The sequence below is a fragment of the Chamaea fasciata genome, unplaced genomic scaffold (assembly GCF_029207755.1).
Source record: "Chamaea fasciata isolate MVZ Bird 193981 ecotype frontalis unplaced genomic scaffold, bChaFas1.0.hap1 SCAF_2, whole genome shotgun sequence".
NCBI lineage: Eukaryota > Metazoa > Chordata > Aves > Passeriformes > Sylviidae > Chamaea > Chamaea fasciata.
The window spans coordinates 106,362,636-106,377,284 of record NW_027094087.1 but is presented as its reverse complement, the minus strand read 5'-3'; the positions used below and the strand labels follow the sequence as shown (position 1 = coordinate 106,377,284).

General features: G+C 32.7%; 1 protein-coding gene across 11 annotated transcripts in view; it reads left to right on the top strand.

Annotated features, from left to right (window-relative positions):
- DMD (dystrophin) overlaps window positions 1–14,649 on the top strand; it is a 990,047-nt gene that overhangs the window by 388,023 nt on the left and 587,375 nt on the right. For 10 of the 11 annotated variants that reach the window (XM_066176982.1, XM_066176984.1, XM_066176989.1 and 7 more), the window contains one exon: window positions 13,503–13,697. In XM_066176982.1, the coding sequence (XP_066033079.1) occupies window positions 13,503–13,697 (195 nt within the window). Of the gene's footprint in view, window positions 1–9,638; window positions 9,907–13,502; window positions 13,698–14,649 lie in introns of those variants that run through there. The other variant, XM_066176990.1, reaches the window with a different exon arrangement.

Sequence of the window (14,649 nt, the reverse complement as noted above, 5' to 3'; positions counted from 1 at the left end):
TTAGGAAGTGATTGGAAAACTTTTTATGACTCTATATATACATAACCTCTTCTTCAAATGCTTGAACTCTCAAACAAGTTTTTGTAAGAAAATGAAACTTTAAATCTGACAGGATGAAAACATAATTTTACAAACCATCTTCATGTCTTCTGATTTTGAGTTATTTAGTTGTATATCAAATACAGTTATTCTTACTGGTTTATACATGCTGCAATACTGGGTAAATAAAAGGGAAATAAACTGTCAGTATTCCAAATTTATGAACAAAATATGTATTAAGTGTTACCTACTTAGAAATTCACCAGAGGCTGCTTTTGCACTTACGTGAATTTTTTCTTGGATTTCCTACTACTCTGATCATTGTCTTCTGGGCTTTTGATTTTATATGAAGAAAGATAAAATTTGCTTTTAAGGAAGTTGTTGCTTTATGTGCTCTCTGTAATCTTAAAATGCTAATGGTAAAAGTATGTTTCATCAAGATATACTTTTATTTATTTTTTTAATGCACCTAGATTGCAGAGGGAACATACTGATAGCATAATGAAAATTTAAATGTGTGAAGTGGTTTTTTTTAATTGATATGTATTAAACTATGTTTTTAAAAAGGAAAAAAGTTCCAAAAATCAGCAATATGTATAAACTTTTGATAAATATAGTCTTCTATATAATGTACCACATTGTGTATTTTTAACTTTTCTAATACTAAGTTACATAATGTATATGTAAAACTAATACTTTGGATAGTTATGCAGTTAATGGAAGCAATCAGAGAAACATTAACTTTGGTTTGTATGTTATTAAATCTTGTTCCATCTGATTACACTATTCAGATTACTATGGTTTATATTAAACTTGATGGATGTAATCAGTCGCAAATTGTTTATATTGACATGGAGCTAGAGTGAGATTCACTTTGTCTTGTAAATGAGTTGGCTTTTTTTAATGAATATATTTGTTCCTTTGATAATCAAGTAAGAAATCAGATTGTGCATGCAATTTATATAAAAACATTCTACTGTCACTGTGCTTTTTATGTCACTCACCACCTACCATGACAGAGGATGAATATAACCATTACAGAATTTTACTAGCAGATAAATAAACTTTATTTTAGCTTATTTTTCTTTCAAATATGTAAGGTAGATACATCAGCATGTTTTTGAATTGCTCAGATGAATGCACTCACCAATTTTTTAAATTCATGTAACCATTACATATGTTTCTATTCTTAAAATATATGATTATATACTATATTTATAACCTTAAAAGGTTAAATTTTTAAATATTTTCAAGTATTTCATGCAAGAAGGCTACTGCTTACTCTTTGTCTGGGGAATAAGGTCATTCGATGAAATTTACATGTACACAGGACAATTACTGTATCCTTCTCATTTCACATGAAAAATATTTTGCTCTGTTAACAATGAATAAGGTGCTACTCATGTGAAATATTTCAGAATTTATACAGAAGCTACTGAGATGAGAGAGGGAGTATATTTTCATGACCCAAATCAGAGTGAGAAGTGCAACAGCCTTGTTATTGTTACTGTTTTGACTTTGCTGAATTAGTGAAACTGAGTGAATTTCTCAAGGGTTTTTTTCTTTTTCTTAAACAGCTTAAGTACCTACCTCACAGGGATGTTGTGAGGATGCATTAATTGTTTGTGCAAGACTTCAAAATACAAAAGAAAAATGAAAATTCAAACTATTCACTTGAACACATGCATATACCATCAAAAATAACTTCCACTGAGATTTTCTATGTTAACCAACCACTGAATAAAGCCATACAATAAAAATACAAAATTGATTTTTTCTTTAAAGCAAAAGAAATAGAAAACTGCTGCATTTTTTATTTATAATTTATGATGTATTCCAGAAGAGTTATTTAGCAACTGAAAGTTGTTATTATAAATCAGTGAGGGTTTAGTTTCACTGTGTATCTTGCAATTCATTATGCTTCATTGAATAAACATAGCAAGACTGCACTGAAGAAAACCTTTAATTATGTTGCTTAATGACAGATTTGCATTTCTTACCTTTGTTGGAGCTAATACATTTTTGATATCAAAGTGTGAAATTAGAATTATCATGCTCCCCTGGATTTCACTTTTCCCCAGTATTTGTTGGGTAGACCTGTCAGAAGGATATAGGAACCATGACCTTAGAAGGATTTATTCTTTCTAGAATGCTAGATCCTTGTTGAGTTCTCATTGTCTCACAAATGCATAGCAGTGAAAGACCAACAACTAATTGACAAATATATATAGGTGTATATTTAGAAAAAGGGATTTCCTGTCGCCACTTTTGAGAATAGAGTTGTTATATTTATATCACCTCAAACATGCATGTTCTGTTTAATAACATTTTTGAGATATCAATAAGTTTTGTATAGTGGTCCTCTATGTGAAAATTGTCAGCAAGTAACATATGATATTCTATAAGGACAAAGGTGGGTTTATTGCATGTACAGATTAAACATTGCACACAAATGCATAAATGCAACTGCACACAACCTAAAATTACATTGAGAAGAAAAAAAAATTGTGGAGTTCTTGTTGTCTTACAAGTTTCTTCTATCACGCGTTGTTGTCTTTATTCATATGTGGCAGAATAAACAGTGGGCAGAAAATAAGTTGGTAGTAACACTTATCCAAAGGAGCGAAATATTTCACTATAATGTTTTAAAATTACGATTAACCACTAAATCCCACTGAAATCCATGATAGTTTAAGATACTCTTCAAAAAACCAAGCCTTTACAGTTTAATCCTAAAACAATGTGCAATTTTAGAATATTAAAATTGCATGTATTAAAAAAAACAAAAAAAACCCAGTAAAAACTAACATTAGAGAGGTTAAGGAACAATTATTTCTAAAGCAGCTGTGCAGAATCTGATATCATTAACCCTTGGCAGTCACACAGTATTTTCAGAAAAGCTGTCAATTTCCCCTGCTACAGACTAAACATGAATTTTCAGTTATACTGTTTTTCTTAAACAGTTTAACCACTCTTCCAGGGTGATGAAGGTAGTTATCCATTGCAGAGAAAAGGGTAGATTTAGGCTGATTAATTCATGTAAGGATCAAAATCAGTTATTGATATGTTGAATAATTTTAATTAAATTATCCTAATATCTGTTTTCTTCATTCTTTTTCCCAATGTTTTCAGTTCAACAGTCTATGAGCATGTTTGTGTCATGGCTCAGCTTAGACTTTCTGGGAGCTGACTGAAATTACTCTGGGTGTAGAGTGCTGAAGGCCTTTATCATTAGAAAACATTTTCTAGATGAACGCAGGTGCAGAGCCTATGCTGTAAATTCTTATTTCATATATGTCCTATTACCATATTTTATCAAGATGCTCAACATTTTTCTGCTATTATACATGGTGATCTTCCAACTTTTCTCTCTTGGCTGAACTATGCATGCATGAAATAGTAAGACAGAGTATTTTTAGGAGAAGAGAACCTCTTGCAATCTGTCAAAATTATGTGTCTACTATTGTATATACAAGCAAAAAACAGGCTTACCAATTTCAGTAATTTTGTTGGTGACACACACAAACATTCTATTGAAATTTATGATCATTTTACTGCTGAAATATTTGGGCCTGGATTTTGGCCATACAGAGTTGATAAAATGATAAACAACAGGAGAAATGGTCTTTTTCATACCAATTAGAATATGTTTAGATCAAGAATGAATATGGAATGTAGTTATACAAAACTTGTATTTATTTTTTAAGGTAAGTGGTTTAGTCTGAGAAGTTTGATAGTTACCTGCAACATGTATAAAATACCACCACCCTTAGGACTTCATTTTTCCAAATAAATGACTTTATTCTCTTTAAGATCCTCTAAATCATTCAGAAATTCAAAAACCCTGTCTCCTAACTGGATAATCACTTCAGGTGAGAGAGTATGTGATCAACTTCTGGAACCAGATTAAGAATTGATCAAATTTATATTTGAAATTCAAGACTGTTAACTTTTAGTCTTTAAGAGAATTTTGCAATTTTCAGTTAATATTTCCCTGTGGAGCTCTATTTATTTAGTTTAATACATTTCAACCTTTTTTCAAATTATTATTACCATTAAAATATGTTTTTATATCAAGATATGTTCTAAAATATAAATCAAACATTCATTTAAATAAATATATCACCGTTAGATAGACACAGGACTTGGTGTCCTGATTATCTGTCTGCATAAAATTAACATGGACACTTCAATGGTAATGTGTTACCATTGTTTTCAGTTGTTTTCCACTGTTTTCACAAACATTGGCACTGGAAAGAAGTGGTTTTTTTCTCTTTTCCTGGCTTAGATGTTTCTTGTGTTAAACAAACAAGAAATGGTTGCCAAGAAGAAGGAGCAAAATAATTCTTCATTATTTCTAGAATGAGTGGAGAGAGAGAGAAATAAAAGAGAGAAAAGGCATTAGAAAAATGAGGAAAACACCTGCTGTACAGAAGAACTGTGCAGTGATGGATTAGTATCCAGTTCACCTGTGCACTTTGAGTCTCTTAAGAACAGGACAGAGGTGATACTGTGACACCATTTAACTTTTCTGACACTGGCAGCAGCACCTTTTTTAAACAAATAGCTTTACACAGCATAGCTGAAGACTAGGCTTTCTTGACTGTGGTCTGCAAAAAGCATGAGAATGAATGAGGAACTTTGGGAAGAGAATCACAGGTGAATGTTTACACCTATTTTTCAACATCCATCAAATGGAAAATCCTATTAAAAAATGTATTCCAAATAGTTTAATTGTATTTACAATCCTTTAATTTTCTGTCTCTTTTAAGACAAGGTTATGGGAAAGATGGGACAATATCCACTGAAAATGGATATTGTCTTTGATATAGCTCAAGAAGAGCTAATTTTATAGATGCATTTGAAAATGCACTTTACCTTCTCTGTCTAAAGTGAATGAGTGCAGTGTTGCAGTAATATAAGTGAAGAAAATCCATTGCCTTTTTTATATAAGAGCAAAGGTTTACTATGATATTTTGAGTTTTTCTATAGCATATTTTTCTTTCCTCATATTTCATTGTTAATTCTGTACAGTATTCACTCTCATCACCACAATACTATAATATTTTAGCTGTAGAATTAAGTTTAAAAATCCCATATTGTAAGCGACAAAACTTTACAGAAAAGATTTTTCTCTACCATTTTTCATTATCTGCTGTAAACTTTAGTGGAGTGATCTAAATGGCATTCTCAAGTCTAAAAGTGAAACTTGGTATTTTTACCTTGTCACATAAGAGTGAAAACTCTTCCTGCAACGTGGAGTAAGGCAGGGTTAGAAATTTGTCTTTAAGTTATATATTTATACAAATGTGGTCTTACCCTTGCCACAGGCTTTTCTCACTGCTCTCAGAATGGTTGAGATGGAAACAAGTCCAAGCCTTTGGTTAAAAAGTCATGCACAACAAAGCACCTAGTGATCTCTGCTTTCAGACTAAACTGAGCATTATACTCCTATAATATTTTCTTCTTTTTAATTACCCAGTTATTTGGAAAACAGGGCAGCTAATTACCATCTTATTTTCTCTGCTATAGTATATTATGATTTATTAGTGCAATAAATTACATGGTGTGGATTTTGATGTCAAAAATTACTTGGCAACATTGTTGCATTAAATAATAAGGGAAAGTACCTCCTGCAGAGTGATCTGGCCCTAAGTGACGGTATTTTTTGAAGAGATGATGTTCATCTCTTGTCTACAATTCAGAATGTCAACATCACTCATGGTTGGAGGGTATTTTTGGGGTTTTTTTTAATGGATGCATCTGAGTATACACACAAAGATAGAGAAGGAAGCAAATTTGTAGATGTACAGCATGAATGATGAATTTTCTGTTTATGAATATTTAGTTAGCTTTCAAAACTACTGGATGGACAGCAATTTTGTTCACATCACTTAAAGAAACAAATTTTTGTCCTGAAGTAACAAAATCAGCCTAAGTGACAAAATCTATTGTTATTATGAATGGTTGTGTTTCTGTAAACGTGGATTAAAGATGGAAGATAATTAGGTAACACTTTTTAACATTTCTGGAAGTTGTAAGAGTTTAATGTTTTAGGACTTTGCTCTTTGAAGCTGTTTTCCTTCATTACAGATGTGATAATTTAATGTTATTTTATTTTCTAAATTGTGTCAAAATTATATAACAGATATACTGACATAAATATCTGGAAAGTTAGCATCACAAATCAGTAGTCAATTCCAGAATGGTTTAGTCAATTCAGATATCAATAGTATGTATTCTAACATATCTGAACTTTCTCATTAATTGGTCCTTGATGATCACTCAGTAGTTGCACATAGATCTCAAGACAACCCTAAAGCTTCATGCCCTCAGGCAGCAGAAATGCTGTCTAAGATTGTGGCACTTCTCTAGTCTTAATAAATCAGCCATTAAATAAGTTGGCATTGACCAAAATCTGTTTTTAAGCAGGCTGATTTCCAGCAAATTGCATCACACTAGTTCTGCCACTATTATCACTGTTTCACCTCTACTGCTTATCACTGTCCAAGAAATACGATTTTGAAATTCTATTTGGAGGAAAAAATAACTTAAAATTCCTTCTATTCTTTTGGGTATTTCCTGCTGCGTGGCTGAGTTTATGATACTGGTTTAACAAAATCAATAGTGTGTCACAAATGAACATTATAGCTTCAGGGATATAGGACTGCGCACAAGAGTTTAATTTTCTGAAGTGTCAAGTAGATATTTACTGAAGTATGACATGTATAATGTCTGTATGTCTTTTAGGTGTGAAAAATTATGAGATCAATCCAAGAAATTGCTAACTCCTCTGGATTTATGCATTCTATAGTTAGCATATAAAATTTTTCAAATATTTTTTGTATACTGGAAGGTACACATATAAATCAATTTCAAAAGTGTTTTCCAGTTAAACCCTTATAACATACTAAACAACAGTTTAAAATACTTGTTGAAAATCACTCTATGGTGTAGATTTTGCAGTGTTCTAATTTTTCTCATTCCAAAATGTAATGTAAGCATTTGCTTATTTTATGATTTCTAATACTGATAATGGCTATCTCTCTTGGCTCATTGGTAATATCTCCCCCCAAAATCCTAATGACTGTGCATGGTCTCAGCAGTGTTTGGTAATTACTTATGATATAGACTCTTTAATGGATATAATAATTCTTTTCTTAATGCTAAAAATATCTCTTTATAGTTACAGACACGGGTTTGTCAGTTTTGCACTACTGCAATTGTTAAGATTGAGATATGCTATCATTATAAGAAGTAATTAGGATATATGCATAATTTATTTAGAACAATAATATGTCCCAGTAGTTCCAAATAGTCAATAATGCCACAATATTACTCTATTTTGTTTTTCTTCAGGACATGGTAGCATTGCAGATGTGGTATAAGATACACATTGCTCTATTTTTTCTTCTTTTCTTTTTTGAAAAACATTACTTATATCACAGATACTGAATTGTATGAGTCTTCTGCCCCAGTCTCATCATAGTTGAAATTAATTTCTTTTTCTCTTTGCTTAGCATGTGGATACCAGTGGAAGTTAACAGGTTAAAAATTAACAGCAGAACTGCTGGAATTTCTGAATCATCTTAGAAATCCCTTTTTCTGGGCAGTTAGGAGGTCTTTAGTAAGAAGAGCTGGGTAAATTTTCAAATAAGCTGCTTTTAGGTTCAATGTGTAGTTGTACCTCAGTTTGAGGAGAGTTCCTATCTAGAAGCAATTATCTAAGCCAGAATAAAACAAAAACATTGTTCAGCAATGTTCAGCAAGTGAGAAAGGGATGGCCAAAGGTGTTCATTTTACTACTTGACCAAGTGTATTTGACGTCTTGGAGGGCTCCAAAGGCATGAGGTTGTGAGGAACACAAAGGGTTCGCTGCAGTATCAAAATGCTTTGTCATTGTTTTTAAAATATAAAAACTAAAATATTTTAAAATATTTTTAAACTATACATTAAAAACAAAAACAAAACAACAAGGAACATAAAACACAAAACCAAACAAACAAACAAAACCCACAACAAAGTTATAACTATGAATACTCTGGATTTACTGTTTTAAAATTATTGCTGTAGCTTTTGTGTGTATCTTTCTTCTCCCCTTCCCCTGCCTCCGCCACATTTAAAAAGGAAAATAATGCACTCATCAGAGTGTAGCAGAACTGTCTGGGGTATTGGGAGATATCCCATAATTTAAGCCTATATATACAGGAAAGAGACATTTTCTTATGGAGAAAACTTCTGCATTTCAATCGAGTTATGAAGGGGACAAATAAGACAACATAAATGGAATTAAGTTCAGGCTGGTTGGTGTCTGTTGATGGATAGTTTTCAAAATCAAAGCCTGCAATTTTCTGTTGCTACTCCTAGAATCTTAAATTTTCTGAAATGTTTTCTAACTGATGCCATTGTTAGGAATAGCTTCATTTTTGGCTGTCTTTATTTAATTTTATGTATAGATCAAGTAGAGTCATTTTATCACTGAAGAAAAACTGTTAAAGCCACATTTCTGGAGAAAGGTATGCCTTAGCAGAGAAGTGTTGTGAAGGCATAAAGCACTCTCTGTCCAAGAACAGTGCTGAAAATAGTCGTGTATTTTTAAAGTCTCTTTTTTTATGTAAGTGACTGATGAAATCAGATACAAGCATTAAACTATATGGTTCAAGAGTTGCAATGTGCAGGATTTTGTGGACTGCAACCACTCTTCAACATGAGTAGAAAAAAATCATATACATGAGACAATAGTTGTGTTCTTACTTAAAAAAATTATTTTTTCTACATACTTTAAAGATACTGTTTCCAAGTATCTTTTACAGTCTTGTCACCATACAATTACATAAGGATTTTTTTTTATACATTTTTAATCCTGCATGGAGGATTTAGGTCTCTCCATACTTGAAAGAGATGCTAATTTTGTACTGATAAGTTGTTTGTGATTGACTAAGACCATCCAACCTCATAGTGAAAATTCCATGTAATCAGTATAATTTTGATTATTCTACTTACATGCACACTAACAGGTAAGATATGCTAGCAATACTGAAGGCAGAATAAATTCCTCTGAATGTTAGCTGACCTCACCACTCACAGCTGGCAGAGGAATGGGTGAATAAAAACTTTTTTATAAATATGTACTTTAAAGTGGTTCTTGACTTCTGATAGCATTTTATTATACTTTTGTGTGTCTAATTCTTTATTCGATATATTCCTGGTGAACATCTGCTAGCAGATACCATGTGACTCACAAGTTTTTTGGACTGTCTCAGGTATCACTGCCTTTGTTCAGAAGGTGTGTGTTGTCTGCTCCATTTTTTTTTTTCAAATGCATAGCACACCACGTTTATTCTGCAGAGGTCACAGACTTGTTACACTCATACACAGCTGCTTGCAATGGATACTTTCTCAAGTGTCATTTCACTTCAGAAGTAGGCACATTTAGTTTATTTTCCTTGGACCTCTCACCAGGATGCTGGCAGGAGCAGTGCTGAGGTATAACAATGCAGGTGGGAGTGTTTAGCAGCTTTACTCCTCCCATGTTTGAGTGAAGCCATTAAATCAAAAGCACAGACATTGAGGTTTGGAGCCCTGTCAGAGAAGGGAACAAAAAATGAAACAGTTGTCAACATCTGACACAAGAAAATTGGAGGCTTTTTGGGTGTGAACTCTTGAACAGCAAAAGTGATGTTGGGATTATTGCCTCTGCAAAAAGAGGAAAGGAAATGGATACACTGAGATGGGTGAAAGTTGCTTTAACAACAAATTTTCCACTGTTATATGGAAATTAGTAGCATCCTCCAAGACTAGTTGGCTCTGATGGCACCACCGTGTTAGATGTAGGCAGTAATGATCACAAGTATTTCTGTGCACAAGGTATGTGAATTTCTGAGCAAAACTTGCATTATTCCAGTACTTTTTTGTTAAGTTTTTGTTGTCGTTTTGTTTGATTGGTTTGTTTTGGTTTTGCTTTTTGGCCTTCTCTATAAGGGACAGGTCATGAATTTGTTTCTTATGGTTTTGTTGCACTGGTTGGGCATGGTAACTATCAATAAAATCAGTTTTAGTGGAGTCATGTGTATGGAAGGATTGTGTCCCTTAATTAAAATTATGTAATGATGGGGAAGAAAATTCAGTTTACTGTTCAAGACATGATAATGTTTGATAACAAGCAGTGGATGAAATGTTAAACCTTACACAAAAGAAGTTGTTCTTTCAGAGGCAAAAAATAATTTGCACATCATATTACTTACAATCAAGAAATAATAAAAAGTAATATCACTAAAATTATATTTTACAGAAATAGTAATATAGGAAATGGCCATTAACCCCAGCATTTCCCAATCACTTAACAGTTTATTTGTATTATATATATATATATATATGTTGCAATATATATATTTTTAAAATACTAATTTAAGTAACTCTAATGCATTCTACCATTTTATCAGATTCAACTTATCCAAACCCATTCTTAAATGGTTATCTGAATCTTTAATTTCCACTTTCCTATTGATTTCTAATCTTTATGAAATCTTAACCTACCATGGTTCTGATGAGCCATTTTGGCATTAGCAATTGCATATATCTCTACTGAATTTATATTATTTTAAAAGTAGTTGCTCCCAGCTGCTCTGATCTCCTTTCATAATTTTTTGGGTTTTGTTTTCACACTACAGTGTTAGGATATGATTCAGTTTCAGCTTTGCATTTCTAGTAAAATGCTTGTCCAGAATATAAGGAGAGACTCTGTTTTATTGTCTGTCATAAAGCAGTTCCAGGGAACATTGGGACAAGCTAAAAATGCTTCTCTTTGCTGATTACAATTGTCAGTTCTGGACATGCCTACCCTCCGTTCCTTGGTGCAAGATGATAGCTTCTGCTGTGGGCTTTTTCATGATACTTCCAATGCAGGAAAAATAGAAGGAAAGAAACTCCTGTGACCTGTTGAAAACCCAATAAAGACAAAGATGCCTAATCCTTGATTTCTAAAGTAGTATCAAAATTTCAACTCTTTTTTAAAAATAGTATTCAGAAACGAAATTATTTTGATTGCGGCTTTTTTTTTTTTTTTTTTTTTTTTTTTTTAAATAATGTACCTGAATATGAGGACAGGTGCTGGTAGGTGTCTACTTTTATATATCTATCCTTTTCTTTATTTGTTTATTTGTTTATTTATTTCTCTGATTGTAGTGTTTTACAGTTTAACTAACAATATAAACAGTAGAACTATGCAAGTAATCATCCATCTATGAGAAATATTAAAGTTTCCTGTAAAGACAGTGTGAATATATGGTTGCATACAACCCATTTTGCTTCAAAACAGTGATTGAAAGGCACCCAATTTTGTCACTATAAATAATTAAGTCTGATATCCATGAAGTGCTTACACATCCGATTTCTGCTTGACTTTTTTGTAGTTTCAGGAATAGTTTAGAGTGAGAAGGCACAGATTTTATTTTATCCAAGTATATGCATGTGCATATATGTGTGTATACATATTTATTGGCCTAAATTTGGGATGAAAAGAATAGGCTAATCCCATACAACTCTAGAAACTAATCGTATTTTATATGCTGCTTTACATATTCATGTGACCTCTTTTTGAGGGGAAACGCTTGCACACCTAGCATGCTCTTTTCATTACTGTGACTAGAAATGTTCTGTCCTCCGAGTCAAAAAGAAAAATACAAATATTGTTAAAATGTTCTTTATGTGGGTCTGAAGTTCACTGCTATAAGTGGAAGTGTCACAGTGTAGTCTTGAGGAATTAAAATATATATATTGATGCATGCAGGTCTCAGTGGCCTGTTGAGATGCTCCCATTTTCTAATCAAATGGAACAGCTTTTTGTTTAGGTTTACCGGAGTAAACTGTTATTTTTGCAGAGCTGTGATTCATGAAACATAGAGGGGGAAAGCACAATTTTTTAAAGGAAATTTATTTTAAATAATAAAAATTATAGCAGTTATATGGTAATTAGAGAGGTTTCAGTGTTAGCAGATGTACTGAGAAAGTCATTTAGTGAGAAAAGTGTAAGCAAAGCAATTAAATTTGCATAAGAAATGCAACAGAATAACACAAGTCTACAGATAACTTTATGGGCTTTATATGTGATATGCATACATCTTCTAGAGTGTGTATATGCATATTTTAAGATTCTAAAGAAAATTGAAGAACCAGATGACTCAGCTCGGTAACTGAAGAGAGAAATATGTCCTGAATTAAAAATGAGACACCTTGCAGAGGTAGTGTGTGCTTATATTTGTTTTCTTTTGCATAATGAGTAGCTAAATAATGATATTGTTTTCTTCAGGACCATTGATCCATTGTCTTTCACATAAATGGCTCCAAATCTAAATAATAGAATTTTTGAACATTTACCAACAATTACTTGTACAATTCTTTGAGGTCAACAATAAGTAAAGTTTATATTTGTGCAAAGACAGACATCAAACACAAAGGATCTTGGTCCTATGCTAAGGATCCATAAACAAACTTATTCTTGTGAAACCACAAAAAGTTGGTATCTTAAACTTTCCCCTTTTTAATGGACACGCAGGTGATTTAGTATTTGGATTTTAGTGAAAAGAAGCAACCAGAGGTCTCCCTGCTCCAAAGCACACTTTTGGCATTACATTTTTATCTTTGATTCATTAATAAATCAAATGGGAAATACAGAAATTTTTTATAAACAGCCACTTTTTTGTTACCTTATATGTCAGTATGCTTTCAAATGCCATCAATCAACTAAGTGTTTCCTTGGAACCAAAGCATTCTGGGATAACTTTACATTTGGTGTATGCATGTGCTTCCAGAATAGGGTGTCTATTTCATATTTTTCCATTAAAACAAAACAAAAATTTTTTTAAAAGTCCTAACTTCATGAAAAGGTGTGTTGCTGAGTTTTCTTTTAAAAATAAGAATGCATTAAAGACCATTCAAATCAGAAAATTCCAAACTGTACGTGCTATATTAAGGAATAAGTTTTTAGTATAGTTGGAAGTATAGAATTGGCATATTTGTTATATGTTGCATTTTATTTAAAGAATTATGTCTATCATACAAGTCATTATTTTACTTAATAACTTGAAATTATTTATTATTTTAGACTTGGCATGCATGAAATTTCTTAATGAAGGACAGATTTTTCAAGAGGTGTGATGATTTAAAATGAAAGGGCTAGCACTAAAATCTCAGGAACGCCATAATCTCAGCATACTCTTGAAGAAAAGCTTGCACACTCTCGCATGGGTTAATTTCAGTGCCCACCATTTCAAACACACAAGGAACATGAGTGATCTGTGTCAGAAACCTCAGATATTTCCTGCATTTTTCCTTGGAAGTTACTTTTGATTTTTTTTGTTTGTTTGTTTGTTTGTTTCTGGGTTGTGAACTGGAAATTGCATTGTTGTAATTTTGTCTGGTGTTAAGAAACTAAAAGGAAACATTCTGTTGTATATCTATACTAGCAAACAGTTCGTGAAGACACAACTTTTGTGATGACTGAAACTAGGACTGTGGAAACCACTCATGTGCCTTCTACATACCTGGCAGAGATCCTTCACCTTCTGCAAGCCTTGTCTGAAGTGGAAGAGCGCCTTAATTCTCCTGTTCTCCAGGCTAAGGACTGTGAGGATCTCTTCAAACAAGAAGAGTGTCTCAAGGTAAAACGGAAAGATTTTCTTAGCAATGATTAGATTGCATCATTTTGGGGCTTCTGATTGTTGGTGGCCTGTGCTCATTCTGAGACATCTGTCCTACAAGTTCTATGCCCATCTTTGTGATGTGTGCATATGTGGATGTTTGTATTTGGGGGCACATTGGGGCAAAATATGAAAAACATTGAAGTGTTCATTTATTTTACCTATTTACCCTGTATTTGGAGGACAAGAGCATTAGGGTATCTTCATATTAAGTCTTGTGAGAGAAAGGATGGGAGAGGCGCAATATATTTAAAGATAGAATTTGTTGTTAAATGTTTGTTTGTGTGTGGATAATGGAAAAAAATAAAATTCACTGAAATGGTTTTTAAGCACTGGAACAGGCTGCCCAGGGAATTGGCTGAGTTACCATCCCTAGAGATATTTAGGAGATACATAGATGTAGCACTTGGGGACATGGTTCAGTGGTGAACTTGGAAGTTCTGGGTTAATGGCTGGACTCGATTTAGATCTTTTCCAATCCAAATCACAGAATATTCTGAGTTGAAAGGGACCCACAAGGGTCATGAAGTCCAGCTCTTAAGTGAATGGCCTATGCAGGGACTGAACCCACAATCTTGGTGTTATTAGCATCATGCTCTGACCAACTGAGCTCATCTCCTAGTGGTTAAGTGATTTTGTGATTTGTAAGTGTAAGTTCTAAGTAAGCCTGTCCACACCCGATCTTGGCTGTTTTATTTTAGTGTGTGATTTCTAAAATTATTCCTATTGGAATAGGAGCAAAACCAAGTCAAATTTAACTATTGCATACTATGTTAGACCAGAAAACCTTGAGGTCTTACTGGGTCTGTAATCCATGTAGTTCTTTCCATTTAATTATATAAACAGAGAATATTATCCAATAGTTAGATAATGTAGTTAAGAAAAAGCAAATTCAATATTGTTAGTATGACTT